A 26661-nucleotide genomic window follows, 5' to 3' on the forward strand; every position below is an offset into this window, starting at 1 on the left:
TATAGATTGTGGACTTACTCACTACATAAAAGACAGTGATAGTTATAATAGGAGAAAAAGTAAGGAGAGAGCTGAGAAAAATAAATACTAGATAATAGATACTTAGAGGACTAGGAGCTTGATGTTTCTCCTTCATAAGGCAAAAGATAAATGTTTATATATCGATCATATGAGCAGCAAAACCACTGCTGAAAAAAGTATTATCAGCAAAACAGAAGTATTCACTGTGCTGAAACATTATTTAGCTATATTGTTATAGACTAGTATGTTGATGGAGTAATGTGCAAACAGTGTTTTCATTTTGCAGCTGTTTAACAACTCTTAATAAATCCTGCTGCAGAGTTTAATGGAAGTTTCCCTGTATAACTTGATGAATTTGAAGTATTTCCTTTACGTGAAAGTTGAAGCCTACACAACACAATCCACCACCACAAAGCCAGTGTTTCAGTTCTGCACATCAGTAATGTTTGCTGCTTGGTGAATTAATGAATCCTGGTCGTCCACAGCAGGACCGTGTGTACTCGCCTTTACACCCCGTCCCCCTGCGTGCAGGCGGACGTGGCACAGCCTCACAGAGATGCACCGACTTTGTCCATTCACTGCACGCTGGCCAACGCAAAACTTCAGGGAGCCAAGTGCACAAGAAAAAGAGCCCTGTGGGTTTTTCTTTCTGTCTTTGATTTGTAAATACCTCAGTTTCAGTGCGACAACTTCCAGGCTTGTATCTTATGGCCATCAAACATTTACACGAGAAAGTTGACAAAGGCTGAAACAGCAGAGGAGGCCTCGCAACAAAGAGGCCCATTTATAGTGTACAGTCAGGGAGAGACACCGAGAGGGAGGGTGGGAGGAGACGCTGGGAGGAGAGTTGAATTAATGAATTAAAAATACCGTGAAGCAGCAACTGGGTGAATACTTTTGGGTTTATATAGAGAGACTTGCAGGGGGGTCCTGGAGGAGTGGACAGCACAAGTTCCTTTAACTTCTCTCTGTCCGGACATGAGTCTGTCTCTCTGCTTCGCATGCAAGAAGAAGTGCAACCTCTGTTCATCTGATTACATAATGACACAGTAACAGGGAGCTGGAACCGGTACCGCCAGTGTCAGCGTGCTGGGACACAGACTGACCGCTGGGTAGTCCCCATCCAGGCCTCTCTCCTTACAGGTTTTTGTTATTCGTATAAAAGATGACAACGACGTAGAAAGACGGCATAACCAAGAAGTGTGATGTCAAACCTGAGTTAGCTGTCAACAAGGGCCTTTTTTTTTAAAGACAGATTAAACATTAAACTGTATCTGTCTTTTCACATGTTTGATGGACAGTGAAACAAATTAAACTTTCAAGTTTCGGACAAGTTTTGGTCAAAGTGAACTTCTGTGACAAGTCAGCAGAAAGGTAAGAGACTTGTTTTAAAATCAGCATCTCACCTTCCTTTCGTCAAATTAGAGGAACTTTTAATTCAAATGTGATCATGTTGTGCAGATCTGATCTAACGTGCAGACTGTGTGCAGGCCAATCATCGCTGCAATCACTGTTCTGTTTATTTACCTAATTATCTCTAATGCAATTGTGTTACTGACATCTCGTATCATCAAATGACTTTGAAAACATGTCATGTGACTGCCTCTCTTATCTCCTGTTATTTTACACGACGCTTCACTGACATTCTTGTATCGGCCCACTCTGCACCTGTTGTTGGCTGTGATATTTAGTAGTTGCTGGAGGTATCCACATGAAACATGCATATTCTCGAGCTGTTTAGTGCCTGAGGTTAACATTCAGGCAGGTGTTTGTCTGCAACTGCAGTCATGTGTTCACAGCGCAGAGGGATAGAGTGTAAAAATATATCAAGTTTCACTGTCAAATCTGTACCAGAGAACCAGACTGCGACGCTACAAAAGTCACTACTGTAACTCAATAAGTACATAAAAAGGTAACTTTAGCTCTCAGTAGAAAAATCCCTGAAGTTCTGCAGTGGATACTGAACAATGTTTTGTTTTCATGTTCATGTGTTATATGCAAAGTTTTGCTAACAGGTGCAGGATATGGAAACTTTTGCACCTTTCTTGCATCTGGAAACAGTTTCTAGTAGCAGTGAAATAAATATTCGCTGCAGAACTTTGAAAAAACTTCTGCAGCTTCAGTATGTGAGAAGTAGTAACAGAAGCTGTAGGGAAGTACTCGTGGCAGGAGGAGATATTAAACACTTTAACACAGCAGAGATGTAAGCTTGGAACAATTCAGTCTGAAGAAAGCACAGCTCAGCACCACAACAGTAGTAGAGTCAGATCTACGACAGAGAGACAGGTCATTAGCTACTGCTGACCTGAAAGAAGACAGTAAAAGTCAGTAAGAAATTACTGCCTAGTGGCCAACAGCTGTTCTCCATTGTTTCCTTTAGGTCGGTGTCGTAATTCTTCAGACAGTGATAATGGGCCCAGGAAGTGCTGGTGAGTGGTTTAGGGAAGTGTTCGATTTAGATGGAGGTTTGCACAGTCTGCTGCATGCAGACGCATCGAGACACATGTCCGATCACCATGGATACCGCTTACTTTAACTTGATGTTGTTAATGTTAAATCAGTTTTAAAGTTAATTGTGAATCATGAAATCCTTTAAAACCAAACAGAGACACATTAAAAAGTGAATGTTGTTAAACTCAGTCTCTCTGATGATGCATAACTCAAGAGACTAAACAGTAGCTGGTGGAGGTGTGTGGTGTACTTCCTGCTATGGATTCTTTATGGATGTGGACACTGGACAGGAGCACTGAGTGGAAGGGATTACTCTCTCCTCTGGAATACTAATGACTGTCTTTTGTCACTGATCTCTTCCTCCAGCCTCACCCCACACTCCCCCCTCCTCTCGCTCTCTCCTTCCTCCGTCCATTTCTCTCGCTCTTTTGCCCCTTTTGTCACCCGATGCTCAACTCTCCCTCAATCCTCCCCTCAAAACCAATTATTCTCTCTCTTCCTCCCCACATCTCTGCCCCCTCACGAAGTCAAGCACAGCATAATCGCACACAATCAAACACAGTTGCGAACATACACCACACAAACTTCGGTGCTCAGTCCTGCTCTCCTCTCCTCGTCGACTTGCTCTCACTCACTCACTCACCCCGTCGTATTTTTCAATGGTAGCTTTTGTCCCTTTCATCTCCTGGAAAACAAAGGATTCCTGTGAACACAGGAGAGAGGGAAGGCGATGGATGGAGAGTCAGACAGAGAGGAAGAGATCCTAACCTTGAGTGAGCTGTTCAATAAGTGGAAAAAGTCATTTTATATCAGAATCTATCAGTATTACTGTCAGAAGGGCTGGTACACGTCACAAAGGTTATTTTGGCTCTAAATGCAATTCAATACCATTTAATTTATATAGTGCCAAATCACAACTGATGTCATCTCAGTGCACTTTAAACCATAATGAAATATAACTGTATACAGAATTAATTCAATAATCCCATTTGAGCAGCATTAGACAACAGTAAAGAGGAAACCTCCAGCAGAACCAGGGTCATGGTGGGTGGCCATCTGCCTCGACCGGTGAGAATGAGTGTGAAGAGGAGATAGAAAAGAACAACAGACTACAAAAAACAACAACAAGCAGGAATAACACTGGACGGGGTGGTAGGACCAGTAACTGTAGAGGTATACAGCTCAGAGGCTGAAGATACCTGCAGAAAAGAATAGAGAGAGAGAGACAGAGAGGAGGAAACACAACTATGGGAGAAACTGAATAGATAGAAGAGAGGAGCTCAATGTATCAGTAGAGGTCCTCCAGCAGACTAACCTAGCATAACTAAGAGATGGTTCAGAGTCACCTGATCCATCTCTAACTATAAGCTTTATAAAAAAGGAAAGTTTTAAGTCTAGTCTTAAATGTAGAGAGGGTGTCTGCCTCCCGAACCTGAACTGGGAGCTGGTTCCACAGGAGAGGGGCTTGGTAGCTAAAGGCTCTGCCTCCCATTCTACATTTGGAAACTCTAGGAACCACAAGTAAACCTGAATGAGAATGGAGATTTCTGCTGAGAAAATATGGAACCAGGTCATTTCCAGCTTTTAGCACTAAACAGCACTAAAGAATGTTTATAACACACTAATATGTCAAAGATTTTATTACGATACAGTGTCTACTACTATAAAGCCTTAATTTAATGCTAAACACCACTTAAAATGTTTACATGATAAATAATGCTTTTATTACTTTAAAAGACTAATAAGACTTATAAGTTAGCAGCAACAACTGTGGACTTTGTCAGGCTAGTTATAGTCTATATTTTACTGTAATCACATATCATGTAAATAAAAACTGTGCTTGCTGATTAAACATTTACTCTGTGCTGCTGAAGGATTAATAATAATCAGTGATCTTACTTTTGTGGTTTTACAGGGAGCAAATGCATTGTTTTGTTTTGTTGTCACCTCTCAGCTTGTGCTCACCGCACTGCATATGTGCTTTCACCAGAAAACCCGCCGAGCATAATATAGAGAGACAAAGGTAACAACTCATGTCGCTCTTTTTTTTTTTATGGTGGTTACATTTCCGTGTTGCATTTTCATCTTGACATACTAGCTACTTACAATACCATTTATACTAATATAAATATAAAACACAGTTGCTGTGTGGAAAGTCCTAGCTTCGAAAATCTTGGTACAATAAATTGTATTGTATTGAGTTATGATGGGTCAAATCTATATGTCTAACACACAACTGTGTGTTTACTGTACGTGTAGGCAGGAGCTCGGACGGGTTCAGGGTTCAGTTAGAGATGGATACAGTCCATCACATGGGCCTCCTGTTGACCCCGCCTCCCTCTGCATCTTATTATTCTGAGCACAGACATCAACACAGATCTCTATTCATTCACTTGGTGTGAGCTGCAGTGCGGAGAGAGGCGAGGGAAGGGTCAGAAAGGACAGGAAAGGACAGAGCGTATCAGATCGCCTGGGTTCTTAGGCTTTTGTTTGTGTTGTTCTGTTTTTAGTTTTAGCAATGTTTGCTCCGGAAAGCAGAGGCAGTTTGAGACAAAAGGGCCATTTAGCAAACAGCGAGTGAGAAACAAGAGAGAAGAAGAAGAAGAAGGAAAGAAGTAGGAAAACGAAGAAAGTGGAATAACATGAACTGCAGCCCAGATGAGGGCAAAACTGGAATGGGCGAACAGAGGATGACACACAGGTGTCAATGACACCTGGTGGTGGAGGGGGACACTTCTCATTCAGTTAATCTACTACTGACACCATGAAGCTGATAAAGAATAATGGCTCCACGGTCTCATCACCTTATACCTCCACATCTTAAATACATTAAAAGCACTTTGGTTGACAACTACATAACACACTTGCCCCAAAAATATATTAACCCCTTTGTTAAAGAAGCTGCTCCTGTGAAGGAGTCAGGATGCACATCTGTGTCACATCTGGTGCAAATGCTGCAGAACTCTCATCTCTCAGTATCAGTTTCAGCTTGTTGCAAAATGAAAGAGGGGGGGTCACCAGTAGAAAATCTCAGCATCCTTAATTTAAAGTTCAAAGACTTCTTTACTTGCTGTTTTTCATGTGGGGATACCAGTCCACAGTGTTTCCTCATCACCATTCACCAGCCGTCTTCTGTGACACGTGAATGAGCCAACACTATCACACTTTTAATGTGAAAGAGCAGCTGTGCCTTCAAGCTGAAAGAGGGCTTTTATTTTGAAAAGGCCAGCTGCCTCCAGTGAAAGGAGAAAGGGGGACCACCGTGGACAGCTCTAACACTGTCTGGTTTTAAAAAATGTGCTTCTAATCCCTATTTTCTTCTTTAATGCCTGATCCCGCTCCTTCCAAATGTTCCGCTCGGTCATTTTTCTCATTCATGCCGCGCTCCCTTTTCTTCTTTTGCACACATCTTGAACCTTTTCATTTCAACTGCTGTTTATTTGAAGTTGCCGTCCATGCAGCCTATGCCTCCTTTTCTCCTTACCAGCTGTTGTTCCCTCTCTTTCTGTCTCCAGTCATCTCCAGCACTTGCCATGACGTCAGCCACCCCGCCCTCCTCTGAAGGCTCCTCCCCTCAGAAGGTGTGCCACTCCCAGACGCAGACGGACATCACCAAGCCCCTGCTGGGCTCCACAGGGGGGACCGGAGGTGCCAGTGCAGAAGAGACAGCAGCTGCAGGGCCCAGTGCTCTGAGAAGGAGGCGCCGCGTCCTCTCCAAAGATGGACGCAGCAATGTGCGTATTGAACATGTGAGCGGGCGAGGAGCCCTCTACCTACGTGACCTCTGGACAACTTTTCTGGACATGCAATGGCGCTACAAGTTCTTCCTGTTCTCTGCCACCTTTGCTGGGACCTGGTTCCTGTTTGGGGTGCTGTGGTACCTGGTAGCAATGGTGCATGGAGACCTACTGGGTAAGAAGAAGGAAGATTTATGTGCAGAGACATTAGAAACAGTTAAAAGCAAAAAGGAAAGTCTGTGTTTTAAAGGTCATTATCTCTCTGAAGTGTGTCAGTTTCTATTAGAAGCCATTAGAACATCTGGGTAACTTCCTCTTCGATGCTCTGTTACCCTCGAGCAATGATGTTTTGTAGTTGACACAAAAAGTCATGTTTTGACAATCAAGACACAGAAGTGAAGTGTTATGTGAATGAAGACGTGTAAGAACACAGTCAGGCCTTGTGGAAAGAGCATGAGAAAGACCGGGCAGAACACTGAGACAGGGACAAAATGTTCATTGATTCATTTGTTTACACGCCCAGATGCATGATCTTCTGTTCTTCCTCCAGAGTTCGACCCTCCGTCCAACCATACCCCATGTGTAATGGAGGTGAAGACCCTGACAGGAGCCTTCCTCTTCTCTCTGGAGTCTCAGACCACAATTGGCTACGGTTTCCGGTGCATCACCGAGGAGTGTCCCGTCGCCATTGTGCTGCTCATCTTTCAGCTGGTCATCACCATGGTGATGGAGATCTTCATCACTGGGACTTTCCTTGCGAAGGTAGTCAGATGTAGTTGTGCATTCATCATCACCATGTTGATCGTTGCTGATTGTTATTGTGACTCTTATCTCACCAGGGTTATCTCAACAGTTTTCTCCCCCTTTTAGTTTCATCCTGTCACTTGTCTAACAATCTTGTTTTTATCTGTATGTCTCTTCTTTTCTTTGTGCATCAGAATAAGAAAAGAAGCCTTGTTGAAGATAAGTGCAGGTTATAGGAAATGTTTACAATGCAACAGGCATCGGCGGTGACTAAGACTGACTCGTTTTCCGCCTCTTGCAGGTTGCTCGTCCTAAGAAGAGAGGAGAGACAGTGAAGTTCAGTCAACATGCTGTGGTGTCAAATCATGAGGGGAGACCCTGCCTCATGATCCGAGTGGCCAATATGCGCAAAAGTCTACTGCTAGGATGCCAGGTACAAAAACGAATCCCTCTGGGCACGATGCATTCACTGTAGGGCTCTATACTGTAATATGATACACATGATGTACATCCATTCAAGTCTTTATGGTGAAAACAAAAGCTTTAATGAGGAACATACAGTAGACTTCATTTCATATGCAGTACACTCTACCTCTTCTTCCTGTAACTGAGTGAGTATTATGAGTCACGTCCTGTGAATAAACAGTTCAAGTTCTTTGAAGGTTTATTTTACTGCAGCGTAGTCATTTTTAATTCTCTCAATATGTCACTCAGTGCCTCGGTCAAAGACACATTGCTATTAATGGAGATAATGGCCGCTGCAGGTATTAAACCTGGGGCCTTTTGGTTACAGGATGCCTCCTGCAACCTCTTGGCTACATTTACTGACTCCATGTTGGCTCCCAGGTGACGGGGAAGTTGCTTCAGACGTCCCTGACAAAGGAGGGAGAGACTGTGCGGCTGGACCAGCGCAATGTGCCTTTCCAGGTGGACACGTCCAGTGACAGCCCCTTCCTCATCATCCCCCTGACCTTCTACCACATCATTGACGACAACAGCCCCCTCAGAGACTGGGCAGCAAAAGGTTAGATCATGACTCTAATCTGGATTTGCACGTCTGAAGAACAAACACACACAAAGAAAACAAGTCAAACTCAGCTCAAACTCAAGCTCCTTGTACAAAATGTTGTTTACATGCCACAGAGTGGAAAATTGATCTAATGAAAGGTTTTGAATGTGTTATGATTTGTTATTGTAGGCATATGATGTCTTCCTGAAACATTAAGATGGAGCATGTTTCACATAAAAATACAAGAAAGAAGTTACATAAAGTAGTGTTAACAAAGTCAAAGTAGCTCTCTTCAAGTACAATCCTTCATCTTGCAAGAACTGGTCTCTGTTGATGTATTATAATAAAATGATAATGTTTTACATTAAACTTGTATTTAGATGTCAAAAACACAGTGGCAACAATATAAACACATTGTTTAGGTGAGATTTTGAAATGATACAAATCAAGACAACGTTCTTGGCTGAGAGAAAAACCACAGTGAACAGTGTGAACAACTGCTTTGTGATTATATGTATCTTCAACCAGTGGTCTGTTCCAGCAGTAATTTAATGAAACATGTGAAATATGCAGTTTGTACATTCAGTGTGTGTGTACAGTATCTGTAGGTGTGTTGGTATTTACAGTCACGTGCTGTCTCTTACGATTCAGAGTTAGGCTGCTTTGGCCTAGGATGAGAGTGGAGGGTTTCTCTGGCTGGAATGTGTGTGAGGGAGACGGCCGGAGACACCTCTCATTAGAGGACAAAGCTGTACAGTGCAGGGTGCTGACACGAAGCCTGCACAGATCCACTTACAGCAGCACAAATGTCTCGGCCCTGGAAGTCATGAAAGCATCGACTCTGCTGTTTTATTTACACTAACACTACTCACTTGATGTAGATAGCTTCTTCCTTCTTGTGGTGGGCACTCTGGAGTCATTTCATTTTCTATTTTCTTTTGCTTTACTGTATCTTCATCCTCTGCCCTATAACAGAAAACTTTTTACAAATTAATGATAATGAAAACTAAACATTTATTAGCAATCATTAACTTTTCCTTAGCTGCACTTATTCCAATTGTCTTTATGATGGACCCCTTTGAAGCTTGATCTTCCAGATATTTTAATAGTTGCTATATTAAAGGGATAATATCACAGCTCACATAAACATTGTTGTCATATTGCCTCATCACGACTGTTTCCTGTCATAAAGTCGGGCCTCAGGAGCACTCATAACATAAACATAAATCTTATATCTTACTATTTGCAGATAATGAGATGTGCCCAAGCTAACTTTGGAAATGTTTCAGTGCATATGTGTCGCATCTGTTAAAGACAACACAGACCTCAACCCAGGTACTACAATAATAAAAAGGTGCTGATGGATGAATTCAGATTGTGAAAATGTGTGCACTCTTTGAACAACACTGTCACTGAAATCATTTAAATATTTTTTCTTTTCAACACCTTGCTGTAGAGTCATCACAAGAACTCTGCTGTGGCTGAGTGTGCATGTACATAAAGGGGAATAGATACTGTAAGCAGGCAGGAAGTTTACAGAGATGAGCAAAGTTAACAGGATATGGTAACAGAGCAGTTCACAACAACAGACAGGTATACTTCACACCTACAGTGTACAGCACTCAGACCAACGTGGTTGACGGGTGGTCTGACCTACTGACAGACATGGTAGGAAGACTGCATCATAAATGTGGAGCCCAACAAGACTTTGTTAAATGTACAAATGTGGTGTTTCTGCCCTGTTAGGAGCTGCACTGGGTCTGGCTTAGAGTAAGGACTGTTTAGACAGATGACCGTCTGCATTGTGAGTCAGCTCTGTTGATACAGGTGTCCGTTTGTTTGAGGGCATATGTCTTCTACTGAGTCTTAAAGAGGGGGGTGGTGCACGGACGAATGACAGATATGTTCTGCATATATTCTTAATATACTGCATATTAAACATCTAATTTTTAATTCTCTTAAAGTTTTTAACTCATAACAGAGTCGGTGTGTGCGTTTGTGTCAGCTTATGTCTGTGTGTGTGTGTGTGTGTGTGTGTGTGTGTCTTTGAACCACGCTGTTTAATGTACCTTTAAGGCTAGGTGTTATAATTCATTAACACCTCCACACATCAACACCTCTTTTAATGACATGACTCAACTAGAGAAGCAGGGATTTGATTTTGAATGTCATTCTATCAGTAGCTCGATTCCCCAAATTTGCACTTTATAGGTTTGAAGTTGCTGATTTATAACTAATGTGCAGTGTCATTGTATTAGTAACATCACAGTGAAATATCACATGTCTTCATTACTCCTTCATTACTCATGTTTTGGTTTGCTGAGCTTTTCTCTGTCTGTATTGTTCGGTGTTCTTGCAAACTTTTTAATGTGGTCATTAACCTGACTGTATAAGTCGCCATGCTGTTGTAATGGCCAAAGACATGCAGCTTGTAAATGAAGTGATTTTGTACAGCTTTGAGTTCAGTGACACATGACCAAATGTCATGCATTTGATTTACCAAAACTAGGAATGGATGAACTGTAACCAATCTTTCCAAAAAGAGACTTTTTTAAGCTCATTTCTATTTCTGTTTTCCAGGCGGTGGCTGGACAGACCCGGAGCTGGCCGACTTTGAGCTGCTGGTCATTATGAGCGCCACGGTAGAACCAACTTCTGCTACCTGCCAGGTTCGAACATCCTACCTCCCAGATGAGATCCTTTGGGGCTACGAGTTTCCTCCTGTTGTCTCCTTGTCCCCCTCAGGAAAATATGTGGCTGATTTTGCCTTCTTTGACAAAGTAGCCAAAACCAAAACTCCTCCCTTATTCAAGCAGGCCCTTCCTCCAGCACAAGCGCCCCATTACCATGGAGGAAAGGAGGACCGGACCGACCTAGAGAAGATGAGACTGGAGGAGAGCTACAGAGGGGAGGAGAGGGGACGAGAGAGGGGGCGAGTCAGAGATAGCAGCCCACTGAGTGTGCGCATTAGCAATGTTTGAGGTCACAGTTACAATTTGGTATTTGGATTCTGGTTTGGCAACCAGGGAAGAAAAACCCTAGCTGTATTTGTTATGCTCCAACCCCTCTAGACCGGGGGCGTAACAAAGAGGTAACAAAAAAGTTGATGTGAAACTGAGATAAGAAGCAAGCTGCTCAACAGAAGAAGTCAGATTCTCACATGAAAACCCCTCCAGTAGAGAAGGGGGTAAACAGGACATATTTAAATTGTGGACCATGTGGTGGAAATGAAACACCTGGGTGCTGCTGTACAGTACCCACCAACCACACACTCTGCCGTGTACTACTGAGACCACAAGACTGTAGCGGAATTACTGAAGACACCTGTGTCTGCAATCAAGCACAAATGTACAGCACAACATCAAGTCATTCACTGAGACGTTTTCTAAGTCTGCATTCATGTTTTGCTTTTTTGAAATGACTTTTGAAACATTGCAGATGTCTACTTCTATTTATAGGTAGTATCAGTCTATAATTTAGTGACAGGTGAGCAGCAATGACTCAACCTAACTTCAGCGGGAGGTTATTTGAGTTCTCTAGAATGGGTTGTCCATTCCTCGAACCAAGACGGAAGACTGAACTCAATTTAGAAAATAGAAAGAAGAAGATTTGTATCGAAACACGCTGTCACCTTTTTATGAAAATAACGAATCAGTTACAAAGAAATCAACTTGATAAAATTAAGTAAGGAAATACTTGCAAAAGGATGAAAAAATACTGGAACAATGCTATTTTTAATACCAGATTTTAAAGAATGTATCATATTTCATGTACAGAGGAGTTAATAACAACATTATTACATGTTAAAAAATGAAAATAATGTGCTCTTTGATATGAATGTCTTCCTTATTGGGGTACATATGTTTAATAATATTACTAAAAGCACTTTAAAGAAAAGTGGCAATTCAAAAAAGGGGAATAGCTAAACTAACTCTGGTACCTAATGCACTGTAATTAATGATTTATTCTTTGTTTAGTGTTTGTTGCAAATGAGTAGATTTGGGTCTGTTACAACAATGTTATTATCTGTTTGTGAACTCTTTAAATTTCATGTACATAACATGTTTTAAGTTACCTCTGTACAGTATGTATATAATATTTTTCTCCTACATTTTACATTTTTTACATCCTGACACTTGATACACAACTCAGCACTGTCAGTATGCCATATTGTCAGTGCATAATGTTCTTTGTAAAGTAGAGTACATCCATGTTTTTTTTTCTTCTAAAAAACATTTTTTCAAAATGGTGAAATAAAAATGCTACTAAAATCATGAATGAAAAACCAACTAATGTTCATTTCTAATATCTTAAAAGCATAACACACCAAGGTTTTTTTTTTGAGAAATCAATAACTTATAATTATTGCTATTAACTAGTACATTAACTAGTATATCTGTAATTAATTTGCACTCTTGTTAATTTGTATATTATATGTAACAACATTCAAATGAAATTCTCTGCTCTAGCTGAAAACATGTACATATATGTGTACAAACAAAATGATTCCCTTTTTTAGTAACCTTTAAAAATGAATATATTAAGTCTCAAATAACAACAATAGTCAGCATTTTGTCCTCACATTACACAGATTTTTATTATAGTACAAGTATTTTTTTTTATTAAACCTGAAGATTGATTTTATTTCATTTTTAATAGAGCAATAGTATGTCACTTTTGTTAGAAATTTATTCAGAGGTAATAACTTCTAGAAATGATCTTATTATTAAGGGATGCTGTTAAAATGTCACCCTCCTAACCAATCAGAGAATTTTAATTATTTCTGCTTGATTATCAAGTTTTGGAGCGTTCTCATTTATTGTATTTTCACAGTGTTGGCTTAGGCAGTGTGGCATAGAGAAATAGCACAGGTGTTAGATCAACAACGCAACTTATTATGGAAATGTTTCCTCTTTTGCTTATTTAATATAATATTAAGAAGAAAATATTAATGTTGGAATATTTAGATTTCCTTGGTGAGTTTTCACCATTTTTCCAGAATAACTGTTGTAACTTACATGAAAGACTAAATACATCTAGCATATGAAACAACTCACATTATAATTCTCTAGTCTAGAAAACAATAAATTTAGTTTAAGCTACTTGGCTTGTTGAAGATTCCTAAAATAACATCTGCTCTGATTTTTCAGTCCTGTCAGTCTAAATGTCTGACAGATCAATAATCAAAATTCATCACTTTTCTTTTCTCCTCTCCCTGTGTATTGTGGCTGATACACTGACATACAGTTTCATGTATATAGTTTCAGTTTGGTCAGCTCATCAAGAAAATGAAATGAGTTCTATGGAGATTGAACCATTAAAATCACTTGTGTAGCATTTAAAAAACAACAGAGAATAATTACCAGTTGTTGGAGACTGAGTACAAAATAAGATTTTATCTAATCTGCATCCAGCCTCTTGGGATGTGCATATTTGTGACCATACTGACTGCAGCTTTTTATGCCTCAGTGCCAGAGATAGCTAGAGCCAGGACATCATGTTTTCAGGCTCTCTGTCCATTCGCCTATATGACCACCCAATTCTTGTGAACATAATATCGATGGAAAGTTTCAAGGGCATTCCTGTCAAATTGGACTCAGTGAGGAACTACTTAAAATTTGGTGGCCAAAGGTCAAAGGTCAAGGTCACACTTTTTAGTCTTGTGGCATGTCTATATTAGATCAGATCAATCTATCTTTACTGACAAGCTCTGTACCACAGGATTTCAAAGTTTGCTGTCAATCCTCCACTCAAAAAGCTACTCTTGACTCAATGGTTTTAGCCAACAGTAGACCAATGTCCAATCAGTCTTTTATCATAATCGGTGCAGAAGGTAGTCACTAACAATCTTCTCTAGGCTTCAGACAGCAGACTTCCCTCTATAACATTATTGTTAGATCTTAGTGCTGCATTCACAACCTCGTATTAAACAGACTGAAACATGTCATTGGGATTGAAGGATCATCATAGGCTGATTTAAATTCTATCTATGAGATAGATTCCAGTTTGTCAGGGTTCTGTGCTTTGACCAATTCTTTTCAGTTTATACATGTCCCCATTATGCATATCATTTTTTGTGCAGATGATACCCAGCTATGTTTCTCTACTAAACAAGATTAAACAAATTAATAAATCAAACTTCAATGTAGTTTCAAAGTCATGTCCCGAAATGTCTACTGCTAAATTCAGATAAGACAGAAGTTATTCTGAAAAATGTTATCTATTCATATTGCTTACCTAGATGAGATGAGATAGCTTGTGTTTGCTTCAAGTACTACTGTGAGGAATCTCTGAGTTTCTTTCACCAGGATATCATCTTTACTTCATATATAAAAGAAGTCTCTAGAACTGTCTCCTTCCACCTGGGGAATATTGCTAAAATTAGGAGCATCCTGTCTCTTAAAAAGAGAAACTAGTCCAGCATTTGTTACTTCTAGCCTGGGCTACTGTAATTTACTGTTAATCGGATGTCCAAATAACTCATTATAAACAAGAAAAATGTTTAGAACTGTAATGGCACAGATAGATCACGAGCTATGAGATCTTGCCACCATTTTATGTCAATAACTTTGTGTCTCCTCTCTCCCACAGTTGTGCTTCCTCCTCTCTGTCTCTGTACTATTCTGCAGGTATCCTCGGCCTCAGAGCTGTATATCTCTACAGTGCAGTTACTAGTTCTACTACCTTTCAAGTGTTTTTCCTGCTTGTTGTTGTTGTTTTTTGTTGCCTGCTGTGCTTACTCTCTCCTCTTCCCACTCATTCTAATCGCCCACCCTGAGCCTGGTTCTGCTGGAAGTTTCTTCCTGTCAAGGGAGTTTTTCCTCTCCACTCTTTCTGCTCTTTGGCAGATGCTTATATCCAAAGTGACTTACAAGTGGGGTACAAAGCAAGCAAATATCTGAGTCAAGGAGAAGAACTTTAAAGTGCAGCTTTGGAAGTTTTGTTTGCAGCTATTTTTTTAAAATTGAGAGTGAGGCAGCTAAGCATGCAAAGGTTGGTAGATCATTTCACCGTCATGGAACCACTGACATGAAAAGTTTTGCCTGGAACCTTTGAGGTGAGGTGAGTGTACAGCAAGTTGCCGTTCGCTGGTGGAGGACAGCAGAGGGGAGAGAGTGAAGACCTAGATGAGGGAGTTCAGGAGTTCAGGAGTTCATATTGAAGCCAGTGGAGAGATTTGAAAAGTGGTCTAACCTGTGTCCTTGATTAAAAATAAAACATGCTGCAGAATTTTGGATAATCTGAAGAGGTTTGATGGTGCATCCACCCCGTCAGTAAGACATTGCAGTAGTCAAGCCGACATAAATCCTGCACAGTGATTTGTGTTGTATAGTCCTAGGGTAGGGTCTGATCTCTCTGATGTTGAAAAGGACAAATCTGCATGCCCTTGAAATAAAAGATTTTGACTCACCAGACCACATGATAGTTTTAATGCAGTGCAGCATGGGGGCATAAAGATGACAGTCCTGTCCCTTTCTCACAGTTTTCTAAAACTGAAACTTTCTAAAATGATACACAGAAACATATAATGAAACCCACACATTTGTTTCAATTTTACTGTGTTATGTAGTGTAAAATGTAATTTTTAAGTTGTTGAACTATTTCCTCATGCAGTTTGTCACACCCTGATGAACCTTCATCTATACTTCTAACAGACTGTTCTTTTTTTATAACCATTGTAATGACATGTCATCAATTAACCTGAGATCTACAAGCACTAACATTTAGTGTATGTATATGTCTCTATTTACATCTGTATGCCTTCAGTTATTCAGGGCATTTCTACTGAGAGACTACTTCTCTTTAACAGGAATGCCTATTTCACGCAGTTATATACATTAATATTTTGAGGCCAAATTTAGTTTTGGTTTTTACATGCTATACTTTCTATGGTATAATTCTAGGTAAAAGTAAGGCTGCTGTGTTACCACAAAACTGTGGTCTCTTCTCTTCCTGTATGGCTAAGAGTCACAGGGTACAATGCAGTTTACGATAAGAATGTGTTAAAATGAATTTAAACTTTTCTGAGTCAGTTCTCATTTGTTGGAACTTCATTTTTAAACTTTGAAAGTTTTTGAAAAAAGTACCATTTCCTGGACTTTGAAACAGAAACATCTGCGTTGCTGTGCCTTTATGGTTTGTTGCACCTTCAAACCTTTTAAAAAACGTGTTTCCTGTTCAGCAGTTTCACACTCGCTGACATTAAGTGGAATGAAAATGTTTCTTCTCCTGAGTTGGTGGATTGTTACAGGTAAAATAAAGATTATTTATACTTAATGATATTTTATGCCAGAACCGGGTAATCTGAGACTTCATAAATGATCAGGCTGTAACATACATAATGCAGTGAAGTCTTATTTACCCTTAAGTAGGTTTTAAAGTAAATGCACAGTAGGATAGCTTTTCACTTTGGTTTAATCTCAGATAATTAAATGTAATCCAATTCCATGTGTTATCAAACAACATTATCAAAATATGATGTCTAAAACGTGCAGCCACTTATTTTCACTTTTAGTAGCAATGATGCTACAAAATATTTAGGAAATTGATTTAATTTTGCATTCAAAGCCTGCTGTAGTCTCCGTATGTCTTTTGTTTTTAGGATGATACATTTTTTCTGATGATGATTTTCTTGTGATGTTTCTTCACAGGTATTGCAGCAGAAAACCCTCCAGTGGTTCATTACCAACTGAGAAACACCTCAGTATGTCTACATGTTAGAAAATCAACGTCATATAAAGGAAGTCAGTGGCGTTTTGAGAAAAATGTTATTGCTATGGATAAAATTACCCCCAACTATACGAACAAAGTGGATTATTTTCCTGGAAACTTCTCCTTGTGCATAAAAGAGCTGACTGACGCAGACAGTGGAACTTATACATTCTCATATGTTAACTCTGAATACCGTTCAGTATCTGAAGAGCACAGAGTCATTGTTCAAGGTAAGTTCTATGTTATACCTGAATCTTCTTTAATGCTTTTACAATGCCTATAACATATTCACATTCTTTTCAATTGATTTTTTACAGCAATTAATATTTTTTCCTTAAATTTGGCTTTTTTGAGAAAAAATAAAAGTATATAAATATCAACCTCCTTTAAAGCACCTCACCTCAATCATTATAGGTCCAGCAAATTGATTTAAGAAATTTCAAAATTAGTTATTAAATCAAACCTAATTTGTAAAGTTGTATGGAGAGAAGTACAGTGTACGGATTTCAACTGTATAAATACACTGTGTCTAGAAGGTCCATTTACTGATGAAGCAGTATCTAGGCCAAAAACTCCACCATAAACACAAAAGAACACTCCAGAAAACTCCTTAATAAGGTTGTTGAAAACCACAAATAAGGGGATGATACAGGAAAATGTCCAAATGTCTGAATATACAATTAAATTCAAGATTAATAAATAGAACAAAGATGGCCAGAATAAATCTAAAAGGATTCAACACTGTAGAAAAACAAACAAAAATTTTCAAGGGGTGAATGACTTTTACAGGCACTGCACATTTATGAACAAAGCAAAGCATTTAATACTCTTTTTTCATTTTAATCAAAAACAGGTACCAATTGAATTGATTCATATTGTGGGTGAAGCACTTGCTTAAAAGTCATTATTTCACATCTAAATGTATTTTCACAAAGTTAACATACTGCATTAAAAATCTAAACACACACTTCACTGCACTTCCAGCTGGTGGCCAACAGATGGTGCTATTACATCTTTTAATGCACCATTAATTTTTCTGTGTTGTGTTGCAGAAATGGTTCCTAGACCTGTCATAGTAACATCAGTGCTGCACTCCAACCAGTCTGTTGGAGTCTGCAATATCTCAGTCAACTGCTCCATCCAGGACGACTGGCTGTGGTCTTTCTGTAATGACGACAGTTGCAGAACAACCCAGAAGTCACTGAGTAAGGTCAACATCACCATCTCTATTGAAAACAGAACTGTTGTCTGCAGCGGCAACAACCACGTCAGCACAAATAATGCTTCTGGAAGCACAGCAGCATGTAAGTTTTACATGTTGTTTTTTGAATAGCTAAACAACGGTGCTTATGTTTCTTTGTCTCTCACTGATGGTAATAAGTCAAAGTCTTCATTTAACATCTGTTAATAGAGGTTTCTATCTGTCTTTCCAGGCTTCAGTGCATCTAATACTGAACACAAAGACACATCTCCTTCAGCTCTTCTATCACTAGTAGCTTTTCCAATGTGTTTATTATTAGTATTTATTGTCTTTGGGGCTCAGAAGCTGTCATCAACAAAATCAGATCAGGTAAATTGCATTTACTAAGTCATTTATTTGTCACACTGAGAACAAGCTTGGAAATTGTAATTTACAATTAGGCGTTTAAAAGTAAGCTTATTTGATGACAGGTTTACAAGGAAGTGACTTTTATTTGCTACCATGTATTTTTATATTGTATATGACATTTTGCTTTTTTACCATGAACAGACATCCACTGCTCATTTAATACAAAACCAGCATGTTGAGGTCCAGACACAACCTGAACCTAGAGCTTCTACCTCCTCCTCCAGTCAAGCTGAAGCTGCTTATGAAAATGTTGATGCCATATGTCCCAGTCCGAGCAGCAGCACAAGAGTGGAACCAGGGTCCATGTCAAGTCAGAAAGTGGATACTGTCTACAGCGTTTTACAGGCTCCAAAAGGGAGTCTTGCTCCTGGGAAGAGTGACAGAACTAAAGATATGAAAGGAAACCAGAAGACACAAGAGGCATCAGCTTCACAGTCGGTCACCCTGCGTGGGGCAGAGCACCCTGTGCAAATAGACACAGTGTACAGTATGCTGCAGAAGCCAAAAATGAAACCTGAAGTCACAGCACCACCAACAGGCAGATAAAGGTTTTCAGAAGGCAAAGAGATGAACATGACAAATGAAACAAGTACAATGATGATGTGAACACATTTAATTATTATGAAATTATTTTGTATTCTTTTAAAATTGTTTGTTTCTTTCTTCATTTTTTATAAATAAAAAACAAAATTAGATTTTGTATTTTTTTTCTACTATAACACAGATTATTCTAGTAACGTTCTATCACCAGAAACATTTTTGTTTTTCATGTATGTTTTTTGCAAGAGAATTATTCAAGTGAACGTTAAAAAAAATTAATGCTTGTGTTTGCCAACTGCTAGGACATCAGGTATACAGACATATACAGGCCGCCAGTGGAACAATAAAAGTTTCTACTTTATTACTACAATCTCAGACTTGTATAACTTAACCAGGATGTATTGAAGATGTTACTAGTAGTACTATATCATTATTCACTGCCTGCAACACTATCCAAGCACTGGAGCCTGAACAGAAATCAGGGACAGAAAACAACAGGACATGTGCTAATATGATTTGCACCCAAAGCTCTGAAGCAGAGTTTAACTCTCATCTAAATCTAATACAACAGGACACACAATTGATCATTTCTTCCTTAAAACCCTGTTAGAAATTTGTGCAAATGTCTTTACAGAACAGAGATGAGTACAGAACTTTATTTATTTTTTCATAATCCTAAAAGTCAAGACAATCAGAGCAACATCCCTACATGTGTCATGTCACTTTACAGTGTTTAAGACCTTATAAAGTATAACCATACACAGAATTATAAAGAAGGCTCAGGGTGGGCGGCCATCAGCCTCGACCAGTTGGGATGAGTGGAAAGAGAAGAGAGAAAAGAAAAGCAGGCAACACCCCCCCCCCCAAAAAAAAAGAAAAAAAAAAACAACAAGCAGGAAAAACACTGGACAGGTTGGTAGGAGGAAGAACAACAATGGGAAAGAGAAGTGGTAATGGTAGATTTGAAAGGCTAGAGAGGATAGGAGAGGAGCTCTGTGTATCAGTAGACTAATCTATAGCAGCAAAACCAAGAGATGGTTCACAGTCACCTGACGCATCTCTAACTGTAAGCTTTATAAAAAAAAGTATTGCCAGCAGTATTAGCACGAAATTAAAAATTGAGTTGAGTAAAGCAGTGAGAAGTAGTCGGGGTAGTGGTGTGTGGAGGTATCGGATGACAGCTTCAAAAGGCCTGGTACCGATATTCTCATTCCCACTAATTACCGGTTACAATGGTGGAATTTGAGTCAGGGGATAAGAGCTTTAATAGCATGGAGTTTAGAGGGGGGTAAGGACGGGAGTGTTGGGAAAAGGTGACATTGAAGAGGAATGCAACAAAAAAAAATGAAAGTGGCTGTAGTAGTGGAAGTGCAACGAGTGAAGAGACAGAAGAGGGAAGCTGGACAGGAAAAAAGCTGCTGAATGTCGTAGTCATGTTTAAAGAGGGATGAGGGTGTAAAGAAAATGGATATTTTGAAATTGACTACAATAATAAAAGCACACGTGGGAGAAGTGAAGTTTGCAAAGGTGTTGGTTGAAGAGAATTTGCTGATTGGTTTTAAAAAAGAGGTGCAGCGAAAAGGTAAGGAAGTTGGACTGTCTCATAACTGTGAAAGTTATGAGAGTGGTGAAAGTGGGAGAAAGGAGAAATGTTGGTAGAAAGGGCTGGAATAGTGGAGTCCCCCTTAGTGTCAGCGTGAAAGGTTTGATTGACAATCTTAGAGTGAGGAAGAGACGTGTTACAGGTGGACAGAGGATCACAAGAGGAATTAAGAAGAGGGAAACAGAAGCGGTCATAATTAAGTTTGAGGGAGAGGAAATACCAAAGGAACTCTTCTTTGGGTTTATGAAGTACAATGTGAGGTAGTATGTGGAGAAGCCAATGAGGTGTTACCTGTCAAGAGTTTGGTCATATTGCAAAGTGTGTAAAGGGAAAAGGAGGTGTGTGAGATGAAGGAATGAGCATGAGTATGATAAATGTGAAGTTGGAGCTAAACCTAGGCTGCAACTGTGGAGGGGGACACAGAGCAGCATATAGGGGATGTGAAGCGATGAGGAAGGAGGTTGAGATTCAATGAGTTTAAATTTAGGAACAAATATCATAGGCAGAGGAATCTAAGAGGGTGGGAAATGAGTAAGGGCTGAGGAAGAGAGGAAGCAGGAGGGGCGACATGTGTTATTATGATAAAGAGCAGCACAAATCAACTTATTAAAATTATTTGGCAAATTAATTATTGAATCTGATAGATAAGATGTGTTTTTATATTCTAATTCTGGACACAAAGAGGCTTTACTATCAACCACAATAACAGCTTTTGTACTGTGTGTATCTCTACTTGTGTAACCCAGGTTATTATTTAGAGCTCTGAATTACAGTGTTCCTAAACGCATCATGAGCAGGTTAGCGTGAGATGTGTGAGCAGAAAATAAAACATAGTTAAAAGTTATAAAAGTTAAGTAGGACAGTCTTCATTAGACATTTGCTGCACTGGAGTCATTAGAGCTGGAGTTGACAGTGAGAAGAGTTACTGAATGTAAAGAAACTGAAAGAGACGAGAGAAAAAAATCCGACGGGCGTTTTATCAATTAAGCGGATTATCCAGGTGAGTTAGCTTCAAACTAGCTGGTTAGCACAGGTAACTTTATTGTAGGAGAGTTAAAGTGTGTGTGTTTGTTCCTTTGAATACATTTTAAAGTAAAACCAGTCAGGATATGAGAATTGTTGTGTTAGACAAAGTGTTTGAAATGTTTAAATAAACTAATTAGCCGCTAGGTTCTGCTGGCTAATTGAGGCTAAGTGACTGCTACATGTTTAGCAGCTACTGTAACTCTGGTTAGACATGACCCCGTTTTATGTGTTAGAATTATTATATATGATGTTAAAATGGTTAGAGTACATGTGTTGTTGTGAGTTTGGTTAAGAAAAGGAAACGGGACATCTGTGTTTTATGTGTATGGATGTATATTTTGTTGTAGTATTGTATTTTATTTAAAATCTTTTGGAGCCTGAAGTAAGGTTTTAGACTGTTTGATAATTGTTCTGCACACTTCTGCTTCTCATCAGGACTCCAAGGTCATCACTCCAAGGTCATCAGTCCAAGGTCACCAGTCCAAGGTCATCACTCCAAGGTCATCACTCCAAGGTCATCAGTCCAAGGCGGTGGTAGGAATCAAATTAAAGGAGTCTCACTTCGATGGAAATTCACCCTTTAATTCTGTTTTTTCATTTGATATCTCTGATATAATTTTGGCTGAATATTGAACCAAATGCAACTCAGTGAAACCGTTAAAGGAATCATTCAACAAGGAACATAAGAAAAGAACAATAAGAGCTGACAACTGAATATTTGGGTTGACTTGACAAGAATTTTATTTATTCATGTTGTGTTGATTATTTTCTTATCATTTTGTTTGAACATCTGATTTTTAGTTAGTGATCTAAAAGAAGTTTTGTTTGTTTTGTCACTTTATTAATGTTACATTTTATAAATACATTCCTTTTGCCATTTTTAGTGTGTATGTGTGGGTTCCTAGTGGGATGGAGGTCTTTTCACTCTCTGTGTAGAGTTGCTACTGCCAGTCTCCTTACCGAACCTAATGATTAATGAATACAGAGAACCTTGAATCTGAGTAACTGACCAGAACTGAATCACACTAACTCAGTAGAAAACACAGAACAGATATCTTAGATACTCAGCCAGGTTCAGAAGTGTAGATTTCAGATAGCCAGGGTAGGGAATAAGCCTACTAGAGGCTACACCTGCATTCATCATCTTTGTGGTTTTCACCACCTCATGATTATAAAAGTGCCGTTTACTAAGCAACATTGTGTTTATTTGTCACTAGTGGTGTCACAATAACACGTTCATTTTGATTTAATGACAGAAAAAATAACGTAAAAAAAATTAAATGAACTCAAAACACTGATTCCACAGTATAAGTGAATGAAGTGTAGGTTCTGCAGCATTACAGCACATCTGTCATGTGATTTATCCCACTATCCTTTTCTACCTTGGTTACTCTAGCTCTTGTTCTTTCTATTGTACCTCATTGTTTTTACTGTTATGTAATATGCTTTGATTCACTCATCTATTAAATTAATTTGGACTGAAATATTTAAAAAAATGAAATAATAGACAATTAGTCTAGTATAGATAATTTAATAGACTGCAGTTATTTTGTGCTGTTTGTGTGTTTGTATTTTTTACATATTTTTTATGAATACAGATACCGTTCCATTAAAGGTCACTGAAATAACTTAATTAACTCATGTTTCCAAAGATGTCCAACATGATTTGGATCAGGACTAAAATCAGGACTCACAGAAGGCCACTTCAGAATATTCCAATGATTTGTCATTCTTGGGTGTTTTTAGCTGTGTGGTTTGGATCATTATCCTGTAGGAGGACAAATGACGTGGGACTCAGAACAAGCTTCATGACACACACCTGCAATACCATGATTGCTTTATTCAGTTTGAAGAGTTACTTCTTTGAGTCTCAGGGCTGGAAACTACTACTTGTTCATATATTCTTCAAAACCCTTTGTATTTCATCCTTCACAGTATGGTGAATCAGACACTATCACTATTGATTTTTTGGCAGATACTTTTATCCAAAGTGACTTACAAATGAAGTACAGATGACACAAAGCTCTTCCTGTCTTTTCCGCCGGATGACTCAACTGTCTCGCCTGTCTCTCTGACATCTCTGCCTGGATGAGAAAAAGACACCTTCAACTCAACATTCCCAAAACTGAACTTCTAGTCTTCCCTGCCAGACCTTCAACTCAACACAACATCAGCATTAACATTGGATCTGTGTTGATTGTCCCTACTAAGTCAGCCACAAACCTGGCGGTCATCATTGATGATCAGCTGACCTTCACAGAACACATCGCCACACTCTCTAGGTCGTGCAGATATGCCCTCCACAATATCAGAAAGATCAGACCCTACCTGACGAAGTACACGACCCAACTCATTGTACAGGCGTTGATCTTATCTCGCCTGGATTACTGCAATGCACTACTGATGGGTTTACCGGCATCCACGACCAAACCCCTCCAGATGATCCAAAATGCAGCAGCACGCCTCATTTTTAATCAACCTAAAAGGTCTCATGTCACACCGCTCTTCAGATCTTTGCACTGGCTTCCTGTGGCTGCAAGGATCAAGTTCAAAGCTCTGTCTCTTGCCTGCAGAGTGGTGAACTCCACAAGTCTACATCCCCTTCCGTCCACTGCGCTCAACCAGGGAACGTCGTCTGGTGGTACCAGCACCACACAGTTGACACCAAGGAAAACTGTTCAGCTCAGTGATCCCACAGAAACAGAAACAGAAACACTTTTTTGATAGCACTTTGCTTTGATGTTGTTTCTTCTTGACTTAGATTTTGTTTGCTTGCCTTGTTCCTCACTTGGAAGTCACTTTGGATAAAAGCGTCTGCTAAATGACTAAATGTAAATGTACAAAACTATAGAAAGGTCTTATTTTGTCATAAACGCAGCCTTATGAGCTTGCTGACTTCCAAAGATGTTGTGGATGTGTGTGGTCTTTTGTCGTCCTTTCCAAAAACAAGCAGTTCCCCAGAAGCAGCAGTTGTCGTATTGCTTACTGTGTCATGTAGTGTGTGTGTCTGTTCAGTAAAACTATCACATCAATGCTAATTTAAAATTACAGGGTACAGACCTGAAAACTCTTTGTTTACTGTCCCAATAGTCACAGGGCTGGTTAGGAGGATTTTACTGGCTGTTGTGTTTCTCCAGAAAGATAAAAGGTGAGACCTCTTCTTGTTGATAATTTACCAAAAGTTACTGGTTAATTCAAACAAGATGAAATGATACTCCAGAACTCAATGAATACAATGTTAATAATTTTATTTAGATTTTCATAGATTTGTTTTCTAGCAGGTTGGTATAACAGTCTCTTTTTTCCAGAGTAGTCATTTCTTTTTAATTCAATGATTTAGATAATTTGCCTTTATTATTATTTCATATGGATGTGTCTTTATCATTAAGCAGATAATGATGACAGAAATGAAAACGGTGTCTATAGAATAAAAACGTCCATTTGCTGCTGCTGGTGTTATTTTATTACAGTTTCTGTCACGAGCCTAGGATCCGACTCCATAGCCAGAGACCACACAGGACCAGAGAACTGAGATAAGAAATGTTTTATTGACAATAATAATGCAGTGAATGAAAGTCGGGACTTGCGGCCGAACAGAGCTGTCGCCAGGTGAGTATGATGGTCTAAGTGAGGAAACTGAGTTAAATTGAGTCTGGATCTTGGGTAATGTGAATCTTTGAGTACTCACTGAAGTCCTGATGAGCTGTGGCTGAGAAGCGGGGAGGAGTGAACCAGAGAGAAGACCGATGAGTTGTAGATTCCAAAATGGCCGACAGTAGAGTAAAGCATATGTTGACTGGGAGCAGAGGAGGAATGATATGCAGAACAGGCTAAGTGGCAAAAGCACAGTGGGTAAGTGAACAAAAACAGTGACAGGTTTCCAGAAAGACGAGGCGCAGAGTAAGAGACGAATCCAGGGTCACACACACAAGAAGCAGTCCAAGCACTAAAGTCCGTGAGGCAAGATCCGAGGTCCAAACAACAATCCATGTCAGTACTGAGAGGTAATATAGAAACAGAGATCCGATAGACTGATAACGATGTCAGGGGACGGTCCAGGTCATACACAAGGGAATCCAACTTAGAGACAGAACAGGGACACAGGCAGAGGGGAGCTGGAACAGGTCAGGCAGAAAACACTCACGCTGTCGAAGAGCAGAGCAGAGGCAGGTCAGAACAGAAGGCAGGTCCGGTTAGGGGGGAGTCAGGCAGAGACAGGTTTCAGGTCGGGCAGGGTTCGTTTCCAAAAAGCAATCTTAAGATAATGCTGAATAGTACTGTTCACAGGTTGGAGTACAACTATCTGGCAAAGAGGAAGCTGACTGACCTGCTAAAAAAGGGACAGGGGAAGCCCAGGTGCAGACAATCGGTAATTAGCAGGGCACCTGACAGGGAGAAAACAAGGAAAGCAGGGACAGACAGGGAGGCGGAGCTGGAATCACGACAGTTCCCTCCTCCGACCAGCTGAGGCAGTGTCCCTAGAAGTCTTTGTTTTTTTTGTTTACTAGTTTTTGTTTTTTTTCTCTTACTTCTGGGAGCCTGTCTCAGCTGGTTCGAGTAGTTTCAGGTGTGTTTTTAGCAGGTGATTTGTGTTTGTCATTACTGTTTGTATTTAAGTTGGTGTCTGTCTGTGTGTCACTTGTGCCTCATTTGATCCTGTTCCTCATCCTTTTACCGACCTCCAGCTTTCTTCTACACGGTTTAATATCTTTTCAGAGTCAGTTTGGTTTGTTTCTTTGTCAGTCAGTTAGTTTTTGTTCCAGCGTGAGCTGTGATTTAGTTTTCTTGTTAGTTCCAGATTATGCTGTGCTTTCTTTTGTTTGTTCGATTGGATCACAGTTTTAGTTTGCTTGCCTTTTACAGAGAGCCTCTAGTTTCACCTCCTGTTGAGGATTTAGTTTTGTCCCGTTTGTTGCATTGTATTACCTTTGTTCTGCGTTTTTGTTACAATTACACTGTTAATAAATCTTTGACAGTAAGGGATGATTACGGGTTTCTTCACATAATGAAGGCAATCCAAATGCTTTGAAAACTCGATACTGGGTCGAGCCACCTGCTTCAAGTTTAACATCACTACTTGGAAACTCTGACTCTGTTTGGACTTTGTTCTGTGGATGTTGATTTGGTTTTGGACCTGTGAACTGGAGGATTTAAATCAGTATTTGGATTTGAGTTCCTGGATCATGCACAGACTATCTTCCCTCTTCCA

The 26661-nt window shown here is 39.6% G+C and overlaps 2 protein-coding genes across 3 annotated transcripts; both read left to right on the forward strand.

Annotated features, from left to right (window-relative positions):
* The first annotated feature begins 957 nt into the window (after nucleotides 1-957).
* kcnj10a (potassium inwardly rectifying channel subfamily J member 10a) lies at nucleotides 958-11859 on the forward strand. 2 transcript variants are annotated; one of them, XM_026352442.1, is made up of 7 exons: nucleotides 958-1395; nucleotides 2402-2450; nucleotides 5988-6384; nucleotides 6760-6971; nucleotides 7255-7386; nucleotides 7800-7977; nucleotides 10543-11859. In XM_026352442.1, exons 3-7 carry the CDS (start codon nucleotides 6006-6008, stop codon nucleotides 10941-10943), a joined length of 1302 nt encoding a protein of 433 aa, XP_026208227.1. In that variant the 5' UTR covers nucleotides 958-1395; nucleotides 2402-2450; nucleotides 5988-6005; the 3' UTR covers nucleotides 10944-11859. The 2 variants fall into 2 exon arrangements, with proteins under 2 accessions (XP_026208227.1, XP_026208226.1); XM_026352441.1 differs by lacking the exon at nucleotides 2402-2450.
* A 4076-nt stretch (nucleotides 11860-15935) lies between these two features.
* On the forward strand, nucleotides 15936-18913 carry LOC113157392 (T-lymphocyte surface antigen Ly-9-like). The gene is made up of 5 exons (XM_026352878.1): nucleotides 15936-16213; nucleotides 16614-16904; nucleotides 17727-17978; nucleotides 18108-18244; nucleotides 18425-18913. The coding sequence occupies exons 1-5, from the start codon at nucleotides 16096-16098 to the stop codon at nucleotides 18827-18829; spliced, it is 1203 nt and encodes a 400-aa protein (XP_026208663.1). The 5' UTR covers nucleotides 15936-16095; the 3' UTR covers nucleotides 18830-18913.
* The last annotated feature ends 7748 nt before the right edge of the window (nucleotides 18914-26661 follow it).

Source organism: Anabas testudineus, chromosome 18 (assembly GCF_900324465.2).
Source record: "Anabas testudineus chromosome 18, fAnaTes1.2, whole genome shotgun sequence".
NCBI lineage: Eukaryota > Metazoa > Chordata > Actinopteri > Anabantiformes > Anabantidae > Anabas > Anabas testudineus.

Bases quoted from the DNA above. Each gene is read 5' to 3' on its own strand.
- kcnj10a (XM_026352442.1), top strand. From the start codon at position 6,006: ATGACGTCAGCCACCCCGCCCTCCTCTGAAGGCTCCTCCCCTCAGAAG. The intron at 6,385-6,759 runs GTAAGAAGAAGG...TTCTTCCTCCAG, and splicing joins GGTGCATGGAGACCTACTGG to AGTTCGACCCTCCGTCCAAC. The intron at 7,387-7,799 runs GTACAAAAACGA...GTTGGCTCCCAG, and splicing joins GTCTACTGCTAGGATGCCAG to GTGACGGGGAAGTTGCTTCA.
- LOC113157392 (XM_026352878.1), top strand. From the start codon at position 16,096: ATGGTTTGTTGCACCTTCAAACCTTTTAAAAAACGTGTTTCCTGTTCA. The intron at 16,214-16,613 runs GTAAAATAAAGA...GTTTCTTCACAG, and splicing joins GAGTTGGTGGATTGTTACAG to GTATTGCAGCAGAAAACCCT. The intron at 16,905-17,726 runs GTAAGTTCTATG...GTTGTGTTGCAG, and splicing joins GCACAGAGTCATTGTTCAAG to AAATGGTTCCTAGACCTGTC.